Source organism: Apus apus, chromosome 4 (genome assembly GCF_020740795.1).
Source record: "Apus apus isolate bApuApu2 chromosome 4, bApuApu2.pri.cur, whole genome shotgun sequence".
In the NCBI taxonomy this organism is placed as follows: domain Eukaryota; kingdom Metazoa; phylum Chordata; class Aves; order Apodiformes; family Apodidae; genus Apus; species Apus apus.
This window is the reverse complement of record NC_067285.1, coordinates 25,478,455-25,492,411: the sequence shown is the minus strand read 5'-3', so window position 1 is coordinate 25,492,411 and position 13,957 is coordinate 25,478,455. Positions and strand designations below refer to the sequence as shown.

The window sequence follows — 13,957 nt, the reverse complement described above, 5'->3', positions numbered from 1 at the left end:
CTCACATATGTTACCCAACTGAAAATCAGAGAAATGAATCTGTAGAAGACAATAGCTGCCTCTTTCACAAAGGACACACTGCAACCCTACAGATTAAGTGCCCTTTAACTGGAAACATTTAGCAAACACATAACAAAGGAAGCCTTACTTCCCAATGCCACCAACAGATAAAAGTTCTACTGAGCAAAGAGGTTACCTTTGGAAAGTACACCACCAGATTTTCAGTTCAGTTCACATAGAACAAATTTCATAGAAAGAAAAACCACACAAACAAACCAACTTACATTATCAGCTCAAACTTCCCAGCAAGCCAGTTTCTAAGTTTTACCACCAAGTCTCCCATCCTCCCAGTAGAGCAAGATAAGGAAATCCTGAATTCATTGCAGCTGGCCTGATGAGCCTAGTAATTAGGCCATGCAGTGTGGTCTTTTGGCTTCTTGTGAGCACTAACCCTTTCACTGCCAAATCCTTTCTATGCTGTTATAGCTCAAAATCAAACTCAATTTATAGAGAGGTATTATATATTGCCTGCTTTTTAAAGAAGTAGGTTGGCTTTGCTAGTGGCATACTCTGAACAAAAAGCAGTCATTGCCTTTGGTGGAATTCAGCAGATGAACAGTCTCATTTACCCCTCCCAGATGTGTGCCAATACACTAGAGACTAGAAAGCATTTTCCTTTCTCTTTTTTTTCCTTTCTCTTTTTTCCCCTTTCTAGTGCTGTCTGAGACCATCAACATTCTCCCTGCCACTGTGATCATCACCTGGACATCCCCTTTGAGTGTGAAGCTAATTCAAACATTTTGTTCAAAATCCTTCTTAAAAATTACCTTTGCAGCACTAAAAACACTTAGTAAGGGCTGAATTGGTCATTTGCTCAATTAAGTACCCCAGACAAACAACCAACCAACCCATATCTCAGTAATATTCTTTCATCCTGTGTCTTCTACAAAGACAAAATTAACTAAATCACCATTTGTTTTCATCACATTCATTACACGTTCCTGAGCCTTTGCTATTTCATTCCAGGGGCCAGGATGAACTCTACTACTCCCCCCCCACACCCCCCTTATTATATAACTTGGCTTTTTGTAATGCCTTTTTTCCTTATCCCCTTCTGAAGAACTGGAGATTTCCACAGCTAGCAACAGGACGTAGCACCATTTGTGCTGGTGCTCTTTACAGCATCTTTCAAGTGCCAAATTGATGCGTTTTCACATTGATTTGAAGTTAAACTGATTTAAGACAGTTTTCTAGGTCAAATTGGCAGGAACTGCTGAAGCAGTTTGCCTGACTCTGTACCAGGAGGGATGAGCTGTGTTTTGGGATGGTCTAGGAAATTTTCCTTAACAAATTCATTGTTTGTTGAAGTACTAGTGACATTGGCTATGTCCATCTTCTCCTTTACTGTCATCTTCTGGGATGTTATATTTGTGTCTTTTCCTTTTTTAACACTAGGCCCCAAGATGATTAGAGGGAAGTGTTTCATAGTAGCGTGTGTAGACTAGATGGTTTGCTGTGTCTCACTTTGGGACATATTGCACAAATGCCCTGCCAGCTGAGCCAGGTGGCCATTTTCAGAGGGCTCACCCTTTGGCTACTGAGCCACTTGTGGTCGCAAAGATGCTGCTTTGCTGTTAGTACAGCCTGTAGTCTGATGGGGACCTTTGACAAGGCTTCTGGCTACCATGGTTGAAACAAACAGAAGTTTCTAAAGGTTTGCTGACAGTGGGCAAAACCACTGTTACTGCAACTTTTACGTTTCCATATTGACCTGAAAACTGCCAAGAAGGGTCTGTGGAGGAGTGAATTACCTACTATCCAGTTGTGAGGCCAAATTACTCCCTCATAAGGGGGGTAATAGCTCAATGTTAAGGATGTGTAGAAGAGAAAATAGTCCCCCCTGTGAGCCATATGTCCAATTCAATGCTCACTGAGGGCAGGAGATAGGTATGTTTTGCTTTGTCACTGTGTAGGTCCCAACAGCAGAAACAGGAGCCTCCTGATGGCAGGAGTTGTATACTTGGCATCCCAGGAGATGTTCCAAATTTTGGCAATGGGTAAAGAGTTTGGGTTTTCACACATTCTCTGTGTCCATACACCCACCCTACTATAAAAATCAGATAATAGGGAATTTGCAAAGTTACTGATGGGTGTAATGCATGTGAAGTACTTTAAGAATCTCTCAGCAAGACGGGCTCTTAAAAAGACAGATTTTCTATTATTCCAGTCTATGTAAGAGAAAGTGGCTCCAAGGAGGACAAAAACTTCTTGAAGATCCTTAATTAATAATGTTTTGGCATCCATAGCATTTCCCCTTCCTTTGAACGATTCGATGCCAAGAATTTCTCATTCCAACAGTGTCCAGTAAATCCCAGAAAATAAATTCCAGTGACTGTTGGAGGTATCTTTGATAGCTTGATTACTAAAGCCTCTAAAACCTTTTTGTTAATTTTTGCAATACTTTTCCTTTTAAAATGCATGGATTTAACACCTGAAACAGAGTGGGTGAATCTCCTCTCAGCAGCTATAACATCTTGCACCAGCACAGAACTATGTTGTGCTGGGGGTAAATGAGAGGTGATTCATGACTTGTGTGAAGTCCCCTATGAGATCAGACTCTGGCCCTTTGAATAGATCCTGCTGCTGTGCACCAGCTTTGGCTTTGTAAGAGGGGAGTTCAGCACGTTGTGCTTGACTAAAGCAAGGGTGGGTGAAGTAGTGGCCTGCCTCTTAGGCTGAATTTTTATTTACAGTGTACACCATTGGATGAGATTCCATGGGCCTACAGCTTCCATGTGATTCTTCTGGTATTCAGCTGTTACCCAGAAAATGCCCTTCCTAGGCAGACATCCTGAATGCTTGAGATCTATGAGATAAATGTCATTCTATTTCAGATTTATTTCACAAACTGCTTAAAACCATTTCAACAAATCAGTCTGCAACATGTATAAAACATAAACATATGAAAATATATATGACATATATAAGATTCCATTGAAATATATGGATTTAATGGCACGGCAAAACAAGGTCTCCATAGAGGCACAGACTGACCTGTTCTTACCTGATTTTCCCATAAGCCAGCAATAGTTCTCTGATGCCAGGAGAATAACATGAGCATCACATTACTGTGAGATTTATCAGACCTAACACAGAAACACCTTGGGAAATGTGTCCCATCATTTCAGGGTGGAGAGGACTGTCAATAGTTTGGTCCTTTTTCTACAGTGATTCATGACCATGTTAATTTTTTTAAAAGTTATTATTTACGTTTTAAACTCTTAGTACACAGTTTCTTTTGAGCCTTAACACATTAAAGGGAATGAATCCTTGTTATCTCCATTAGGGAGATTAGCTATTTAGGTGATTATGGGTTTCCTGCTGCTTTAAAACTACTGAATGGCAAATTAGGAGCTCCTGATTTTGATTTGCAGATTGAGAGAGTGAAGATCCTATTGAGGTGAAGCTAAAAACTAGGTATTCACTGTTTATCAGGCAATGTTTAAATCGCAGCAGGTTTCCTCTTAGCGAATCCAAGGCAGATGTAGATCTGAATGTTTCTTGTTATTGTTTGAACACAGGACTCTATGTTGATGGTCTCATTAACCAGATTGGAAATAAAAAATTACTTTACATTTTCCTGGTACTCTTTTCCTTTCCCTGACTTCAGTATTGTTTGTGTAAGTCATTTTGGACAAAAAAATGTTCCCTTTTGTGGACTGCTCTTTCACCTCTTTGCCTGCATATTCTAGCTGTGCCATGAATGTGGTATGATCAAACACAAGAAAGCAATCATTGCTTAGTGGGAAGTCTGGACTAAGTGAACCATGGCAAGCTCAGTAGTTTTCTCAGCAGTTGGGGTGACCAGGTCCACTGCACTACCTTTGTGAAACCTCTTTATTAATGGTCGGTATATGGCTCTCCTCAAATACACAGCAATGTTCTTAATGAAAAAAAAAATAATCACATTTTTTCTGCTTTTTTTTATCCTTCCCCTACTCATAACAGTCTCAGAACAATCCTTAATACAGTAGTGTTTCATGTGACTTTTTTCTTTTCTTTTGCAGGCTCTGAGCAGCAGTCTGTACAAGAGTGCTTCACCTTATGGCTCTCTTAATAACATTGTGGATGGGTTAAGCTCCCTGACTGAGCATTTCTCTGACCTATCCCTTTCTTCAGAAGCCAGAAAACCTAGCAAGAGGCCACCTCCTAACTACCTGTGCCACCTCTGCTTTAACAAGGGACATTACATCAAAGACTGCCCACAGGTAAGGAATATACAATATTCTGGAAAAATCTTTATGAAAATTTTCACCATTCCTTGAATTCCTTAGTAACACAGAATTTGACTGAAATAGTTCTTTAGAGAGAGTAGCACTGAAGAAATATCTTGACAAAATGCCAAGCTAGCCATGTGTTCTTTTAATCTATTCTTTATCACAACACTGATAGAAACAATATGCTATTTCATTTCTCTAATAAGAATTACAAAAGACATTAATCTAAGCACGTAAGTAGATTTCTGAAACTTTAAAAATGGCTACTACGTAATTTTCTATGGCAGACATTATGTAAAATACATTTTCAAGCAGCACACTATATTTGGCAATGGCACTTGATAAAAATATAACCAGTTAATATGCTCAAGGAGAAGACATTGTGATACTGGATGAGAACTTTGAATCAGTGTCACAGTAACACAAGTTCAAAGTATATCTGGTGCAACGTGTCTCCTGTCTCATAGAAGAGGGTTGCTTTACTTGGCAAATGTGGCGTTCTTGGACTCCCAGAACTTTTTTGTAGTGGCAAAACAGGCGATACGTATTTCCTTAGAAAAGAGGTATAAACCAGTGTGCACTAAACCACTCACCAACCTGCAATTTTTTTTCCTGAGGCTCCAAGCCACAATGTGCGAGGTTTCCCTATCCTCTCAAGTTTCAGCTGGATTGAGGCATTGCTGGCTTAAACTTTCACAACTCAAACAATATTCTATGTAGAGTTCCAAGGAAATTAAAATGCTGCCAATACTCTTAGAAACACAGATGTGGACATTACTGGCATGCACTTCACTATGGCTTTAACCTCCTACCCTCTTAATGTGTGACTTTCAGCAGAATTAATCTGTGTAGAATTAACTACAGTTAATTTGCCATTGAGGATGTAAGACATACACAAACCAAAATACAGGCAGGAAAGCATCTGCCAGCTGAGGAGGGTTGGCATGAAATAAGGTCTAATGTCAGATGAGCTTTAGCTGAGTATTCCTCCTGCTGCTATGCATAGACAAAACTTTTTTCTTCCTGGACTTTAGCTGTGTATCTTTCATTAATTCTAATGAAAGATGTGGAATTAAAGTACATTGCAGTCCTGGGTGTGGCTCTTGAAAATATTTTTATTTCATATTATTTTAATACATGTTGAGTAAGGAAGTTTTCTTTAGGCGAGAGTACAAAATTTTCCTTGCTAAGGAATAAAAAAATACCTCCGTGTTTACAGAGATAGGACCATGTAACAGTATACACTATTTAACAAGGGGATTTGAACTACAACTATTAAATAAGCAGCAGAGAGAAATAGAGTGCTGAACTGCAGGAGATGGCTGTGCTGTGCTGCATAAGAAACCAGAGGAGTGCAACAAGTCCCCTGACAATCAATACGTGCAAGCTGCAGCTTGCACAGTCAGTCCCAAGTGAATGTGTCAGAGTTGGAGCAAAAATGCATTATTTATTTCATAGGTATTTTTACAGTTTGAGGCATTAGAAATTAAAGAACAGCTAATGAAAATTAAAGACCTACCCACAGAAATCCAGGAGATGCAAACATATTAAGGTTCCTGGAGGAAGATTTATTTGCTTAAATTGCACATCCTATGTACTCATTTTAAGATTTCACAAATAATACCTTCAGTTTATCTGTGAACCAGGAAAAAGACTTCCTACAGAGCATGCTCTATGGCTGGCCTCTGAGCTAGTGAGTAATGAGTGAAGGAACATGGGACCAGGAGGCCTCTACTTGCTCACTGCACAGAGTCTTCTACAGTTACAGGCAGCCACATTGTACAGTCCCTTTCATAAGCTGATCAAGTTTTAGTTGGGAAGTACTTCAGTATTTTGCCCTCACTACTGCTCATGTGAGAAGCTGCTCCAGAACCTCAGTCCTAGCCTCCTTAGAAATCTTCCATCTTCCAGGATAAGTGGAACTCATGGCCACTTTATAGACATTTCTTCTCCTGCCAGCATTATTCTCCGCTGAAATAGCTCTTCTCCCTCCCTGGTGTTTATCTGAGGATATATTTATAGCTTGCAATCATATCCTCTCTCAGCATTCATTTTGTAGGACTAACTTAGTCAGGTTTTCTCAATCTGCTCACAAGAATTAGATGGGCTCTCTATTCCCCAATCCTTCTCTGGCTGTCCTCTTGTGCATGCATAACTACATGTACATATGGCATCCCAGAAGAGATCGCATCAGTGCCTTTTGCTCTGTGTGCACATACCTGTTTCTAGAGACCAAAGTTTATGGTACCTAAAGGAACCATAAAGGAACGGGTGATATGAAATTAGTTCTGCTTTATTGGAGATTCCTAACACAAGCAAGTGTTCTATTTTCTAGTCAACATGTAGGTACTTTCTTGAAAAACAGCAGACTTAAGCACTCATAGAAAATCAAATACTTCTATTTAATCTAAAATTGAGGACAGATCTACAGGGGATGACCCTGTGTGCATGAGTTGTGTTCAAAACACAGAAAACATTGTGTGTGAGAAAGGAGCACTGACTGCAGGATCAGGCTCTTGTTTAGAAAGACCCTGTCGGTTACCACTGCTTTTGACAATAATGGATCTCTTAATTTGAACATTAATATGCACTACTCAATAGCTTAGATGTCAATGCTTAGTTTTTCTAGTGCTGTCAAAAATGAAAATTGTTTTGCAAATCCTACCAAAAAAGGGCTGTAGCTATGTATTTTTAAAGTACTGAAATTTGGATGGAGAAAAGAGATAAACTAATCTGATTTGGACAAAATGCATATCAGTAAATCCTATGGCATTTTTATTTTCTTTTTTATGTAACTGCCTAATAAGAAACAGATTTTGAAATAGGGTGTTTTATGGAGTTTTTCCTGCATAACAAAGAAATTGTGTAACAACTTTAAGGCTTTATATCCTCCCTTAATTCTGCTTGTTATAAACACTGCAAAGATGTGTTCTCTTCTTCTGTTGCTGTAAAAGTTCATGGTGTACCATACTGATGAAAATACATGTATAACTTAGATTGGTATCTCAAGCGATGATGGTATTCTAGGAGACCAGCTTTATTATTTAAGTACCTCATGTATCTGCAGGTTTGTCCAGTACCCTGACCAAAATTATCTTTTTGGAAATTGAAATGGAATGTAGCCAACTTATGTTATTTTATCATGTAGTTTGTGTGATGTGTAGTGATAGAAAGTGTGTTTTCTGTTTTAGAAACTACTAGAAATAAGAGCAATGTTATGACTGCAATTCATCATTTCCAGATTGCCTACATTCGTAAAAACTTGGCTGCAATTATTATATCTATAAAAGATGCAGCACTTTTTTTCTTTAGTGTCAATTTGGCAGCATACCTACATTTTCTCTGAACTAATTTTTGAGTTTCAGTGGCTTAGGTGATAACATCTTACTCATACCTCTCTGATATTCTTCCACTTGCAGAACTTTAATTGATGTGAATCAACTCAAAAAGGTCCAGAAAAGAAAGGTTAAAAACAGTGCTCTTAAACTTAATGTTGAGGCAGTCTTAAATTATTATTGATGGTGCCATGAAATATACAATATTTGGAAGGAAGGTGAGGAACGAGAGTATTTTTCCTATCTCATTTGCTAGTAATCAGTTGCAAGATATGTAAGTACAGACTTATACAGATTTGTCAAAACTTCATTTACTTGCGTACCCAGAGGTACTGTGCTAGTGTACATCTTGCACATGCATGATAACCATAAGCTTTCTTTCCCTTGCCAGGACAAATGATGATAAGTGCTGGCCCAGTAATTTTTAAGATATATGATTCCTTGCGACATTTATTTATCTAGCAGGGGCAGAATCATAGAATCATGGAACTATTCAGGTTGGAAAAGACCCTTGGGATCACCGAGTCCCACCATCATCCCTACTCTACAAAGCTCTCCCCTAAACCATATCCACCAACACCACATCCAAATGACCCTTCAACACATCCAGGGATGGTGACTCCACCACCTCCCTGGGCAGCCTATTCCAGTGTCTAACCACTCTTTCTGTGAAAAATTTTTTCCTTATGTCCAGTCTAAATCTACCCTGTTGCAGCTTGAAGCCATTCCCTCTTGTGCTGTCAAAACTCATAGCAGACCTTTTTAAAAAAGTTAGTGTCTGTTTCCACCCATTATCACTGTAGCCTATATTTTTAAATCCTACAAAAAATAAACAGTGGGATTGTTGGTACTATGCATGACATACAAAATCAATCTTGCTCCTTTACATTATAGGAATGTTATTGACGTGACCACCCTTCCATAATGTTATCACCCTAAACTCAAACCTATCATATAGGTTTATTATTTAGAAAGCACAGGATAATGGAGTATAGTGTTAGATACAGTATATATGGACATTTGTGAACAAAACACCTATTTCAGGTTATAAGAAGCTGCTGAGTGATTTAACCTTTGCCATGGTGCAGAATCCTCTCTGGGAAGGAAGTATGTGCTTACAGATCCTAGACCTCATTTACTCCATATGTTATTCCTCTTTTTAATTTGGGGATTTTGAATTAACAGCTAAGGCAGCAACGAAGTACGTACTTGTAGAGGTCCAAGCTCAGAGCTGTAGGAAAGCATCTCTGTATTCAAAGTTTCCAACCTTGTTTTCTACCTTGTGTTTCTGCCAAGCACCATCTCCATCTCCTGGTCTCTTGGTCCTAAATTTATTCAAGTGCTGTCATATCCTTTTGTGAAAACATGTACAGGCCTAATAACTAAAAAAAATACATGGCTTCAGCCATGTTTTTCGGAATCCTGAACAAGGAGACTCTGATCCCTGTCCAAAAAAAATCTCTGAAATCCCTATCTGAAAAAAATCTTCATGACAATTCCTGTAAATTTCTACACTGGCAAGGAACTCTCACGTAATGGAGACTTGGTGAAAAAAAAAAAAGGCAGCAAATATCACCATTCTGCAGTCAAATCCCTGGTGAACTACAACTGTTCGTTCCAGTCCCTGAGAGATACAGAACTGTTACACAGAGTATTTTTCAATTCTACGCTATAGTCATAGAGGAGAATACACGTGCATGTTCACACAAGTACAGGCATACTACCACAGACGTATACGTAATAGGAAAAAATGTAAGCCTCATTTTGCACTGCAGTTTTAAATTTGTGAATGAAATGTACGGCATGATCCATATTAATGAGGCCAACAATGGGAGTCTTTCCATTGCCAAGAGTTATCTTTGAAGAAGATCTTGTAAAACTAAAGTACCTTGAGAACGTATACTCAAGTCACTGGGAGTAGTAGGCAATTACTCTGGCGCTTGAGTTTGCATAGAATTGCTTTTGTGGTTTCATGCAGGATGTGGAAGAAATCAGTGTCAAGCTGAGTTTAGTCCTTTCTTCTTAGTCCATAGCTTGGGCTGCCAGATCATGCTGCCCTGAAGCTGTCCCTCCCTGTGGTCAGATATAGTGGATCTTTGGCAGTAGAGCTGGCTCAGCAGGCAGCTATTTGCCTGCAAGATTGCAGTGACTGTCATGCCTGAAGCATTAATCTGATTTGTCTGGTGCCTTATGGTTATGCAAGCAACTCAAATGTCCACACGACTCAAGAAGTCCACAGCTGTGCTTCCTCCAGGTACCAAAGGCTGGCTAAGGTGGCCATGATGAACAAGCTGCATTCTTTACAAAGACAGAAAGGTTTTACCTTTCTGGGTTTTGGCTTAGAGATCTTAATAAAAAAAAAAAAAAAAAAAAAAAAAAAAAAAAGCAGCAAAAGAAACACAAACCTCTTTAAGTTTTTAAAATTTTTTTAAGTGGAAGGTGATGTTTCAGAAACCTCTGGAATAAAAGGAGATCAGAGACTTTGAAATCTTAAAACTCACCCTGAAAATAATAATTTTTGACAGTTGTTACATTTTACAGTAGTCTTTTGGATATCAGGTGATGGCTTCCAAATAAACACATCTTTTCTCCATTGAACTGAGTGAAATATCAGTATTCTTATTCAATTAAAGGAAGAGGGGTCAAGCTCTCCAGTCCCTTAGGAATCTGAAACCCTGTATGGCTCAATTTTGCAGGCTCCACCATAGCTTTTGATTGGAGTATTCTTGCTGGCATTTTATATGGTGCTGTATTGGGTGTCTCTTGTTTATCAACTCTGTAGGCTTAAAGAGTTATCAGATGCCTGACTGTGCAGTCCCTGATATGAACAAAGCAGAATTTGCATCACTAAAATTAGTATTCCTCTTACAGGAAAAAAAATTAAAAAAATAAAAAATGGGACATGTAATAAAAGAAAAAAAAAACAGCTAAATTAATCTCTGGTGCAGTAGCAGTGTTTTTAGCAAGATCATTACCAACAGAGTACCTGTATGCATGTATTGCAAGGAAGAAAAGGCTGTCAATCTTTACAATGTGTTTTCAAACTGCATGTAGCACTCCTGAAAACAAATCTATAGATATCCAGCCCCACACTTCTCTTATCTTTGAAATACATTTTGATACACTAACTCATTTTCTACAGTGCATATTTCTTTACCCAAATGTATCTCTATAAGAAACTGGAAATCTTAGGTGTTCATTCTGTAAATACCTACGCACATACTGAACTTCCATCTTATTGGAACAATTTGAGGCTCTCAAACGTCTTGCTTATACACAACATACTACTTTAATTTATTCATATTTTTTCCACTCAGAACCTGCATTAAATTATTTTAGATTATTTGGACTTGGCTTGAGATTTTTTAAATTACTTTTTTACCACATGCAGCCACTTTGACAACTCCATGGTATCAAATAAATGACAACATTTATTGCAGGGTTGTTTGTTGTTGTTTTTTTGTGTGTTTGTTTGTTTGTTTTTCTCCTGTGCTCCAACTTAGTCCTGACAGGTTTTCTCAGAGTTCTTGAATTCAGCTGGATATATTTTCTCAGATAATTTCTATTTTTCTTATGAAGACTTGCAGAAGTGTTGTAACACAAGTACGGTGGACTCTAACTTTATCAAACCCATTTTACTTCTGGATATGTAAGCTGTTTATGAGTCTGGAACATCAGAAAATATTCATATTCCTCTTTTGGAAATTCAGAATAAACTGTGTGTGTCATGGTTTTAAACTGTTTATCAGAGAGGCAAGTAACTCAGACAGCTGTATGTGAGTATAAGGGATCCAAACACCCCTGCCTTGACAGCCTGCTCCTGAAATACTAGTTTTAAAACAGTGGCTATATTAGGTGGCATTTATGTCCAGTTGTTTGATAAGATGCATGCTTGGAAAGAAGATAATGAGCCGTAACAAATGAGAATAAGAGCAGTTAGATAATGAAAAAGAAAACAGAAATATCTAGTGACTTGTGTCTGCGCCCCTTTCCTGTCTAGCACACTACACAATATTACACTCCGAAGATCTAGAAGACAAGCCAAAGCCAAACTCTTCCTTCAGCACCATCACTATGCCATTATTACTGTGGTTCTGTGTTTATTACTCATATGAGCTCATTTTTTTTTTTTTTTTTTTTTTCAATGTAGACATGTGATAAAGGTAAATGCTGCAAGAAGGCATGCTTGCTTGGTCTTTATGGCAACCTTGGGGTAGAATTTCAGGTCCTGCATGATGGCTACCAATGGAACATGTGACTGGTGTTGAAGGATCACCCACCACAGAATTTGAGATTTGATTGAGGTTTTCCAGCTTCTTTTTGTTTACCTTTAATCTCATTTGCATATTCAGTATCTAGATAAATTCAAGTTGGTTGCCCACTAACAACAAGAGGTATAGCAGGAAAAGATTGCTGTTAAAATGTAAACCCTTATGCATACCTGGCATTTCAACTGAATAAGGTTTTGGCATTGGTAAAGCATCAGAGAAGACTGGAAAGGAGATAAATAAATTTGGGATCTCTGAAACATGACTTCTGTTGAAAGACTGAAGAACTAGTGTTGTTTTCTCCCACAAAAAGACTAATTTAAAAGTTGTAAATATGTAGAAAACCTTGCATGAAGGGCACAGTTTGTTTTCCAGATGTACAGCTACAGCAATTAGACTACTGGACTTAACTAGGCTGCCCTAACTGAGGCATTGAAATAGAGTGCCTGGGAAGGCTCTTGATCATTGGAAGACTTCCAGAACAGGGTAGATAAACATACATCAGGATTTTCACAGGTGATCCTGTCCAGGGACAAGTGAGAGAACATTCCAAAGCATCTCCTAGCTTCATAGTTCTACTATTGTATATCTGCATACTAATAATACAACTCATCTTAAATGTGCATAATTTATATTTAAAAACCATGCACAACAGACCAAACGCAAATTCTCTGCAAGTGACTGGGAGACGTTTACAAACTCCTTTGAAGTAGACTGAACATTGCATTGGTCTAAATTTGAACTCTGTTTACCAACAATTTGATATTTGCTTAGTTTGCAGTAAAACTCCTGATAAATCATAATTAAGTGCTTAGCTTGGAAATTAATACTGCAAGCATTCCTATGGAGACAGAAAGTAATGTCTGGTTTCCAGCCCTCCACAAGCTGATTTATAGATAAGGTAGAGAGAGAACTATGAAGTCAAAATCACACTAGTTTATCAATTCTTTGTACTGATAAGAAAAGAGTAATAGAAGACAAAGTGAATAATGGTTTATCACTTCATAAGAATATTGTGATATTTTCATACATGCTTGGAAGCATTTGATATCTGACTGGACAAAGCCCTTGGAATCTGACCTGGACTCAATATTGACTTGGTGATCTCCGGAGGTGCTTTCCAAACTTAATGATACTAATTGATTCTATTCTATGACAATTACCAAAATTTTCAGGCTCTGCAATAAGAGATCAGTGATTGTTCTTCAGGATCTCTGTATCTCCCAGCTATGTCTGCCACAATCCTTCCTCACAGTGCTTTTAAATAACAGTCTTGCAAAATACAAGCTGCTAAACATAAAAGTTGAAGCAAACAGGCATTTATTAAAACAACAAATACAGAAAACAAAAGATCCTAATCTGGAAATAACACCTGGCAGATTCTCCATATTATGTAAAAAGGTAACTTCATTTAATATATATTTAGAAATTCAACCCAGTAATTTTTTTTCAAAAGGAGTTTTCTGTAGGAAAATGTCTATTTCACAAAGTATTCAGCTGAAAAAGCAGAAGGTTGAAGCAAACATGGGGAGTAGAAGAAGCATTCTTTGCTTTGCAATGTTTCCTAAGTTTCATTTACTCAAATAACATTTATATATTTTATATATTGTTTCCCAGCTTCTCCGAAGAGAAAATGTGTTTTCTGGTAATCCCCATACCTGATTAAAAGAAGGCCTACACAAGGTCTGAGTGGAGGCTGGGATGCTCTCAGATAAATGGGGCACGCTCCAACTACTGAGGAGAAAGTGACTGTCAGGGGAGTGAACTGCCTTGTCTCTCCCTCCCTTTACCTTTTAACTTACTGTACAGAGGAGGAGGCTGGCAAACAGATAGCAAGAGCAGTGAGGAATGAGAGCAAATCACTTAAGGAAGAGCAGCACTTTCTGCTGGCAAGAGCTAGCAGCTTCTCCTTGCTCTTCCGATTGTCCCAGCACAGTCTGTAGATTGTGAGGACACAATTCCTACCCAAGAGCCCCCTCTTATTTTTGTGCTCTCAAGATGTACCAGTGAGTCTTGCCTTTCCCTCCTGTTAGATCACTCCCCTCGGGAAATTAAGATACTAAACAGAAATTAATCC

The 13,957-nt window shown here is 38.3% G+C and overlaps 1 protein-coding gene across 1 annotated transcript in view; it reads left to right on the top strand.

Moving 5' to 3' along the window:
- Nucleotides 1–13,957, top strand: part of ZCCHC24 (zinc finger CCHC-type containing 24) — a 110,517-nt gene that overhangs the window by 13,474 nt on the left and 83,086 nt on the right. Inside the window, exon 2 of the mRNA XM_051617541.1 lies at nucleotides 4,068–4,268. Coding sequence (XP_051473501.1) covers nucleotides 4,068–4,268 — 201 coding nt within the window. The remainder of the gene's footprint in view (nucleotides 1–4,067; nucleotides 4,269–13,957) is intronic.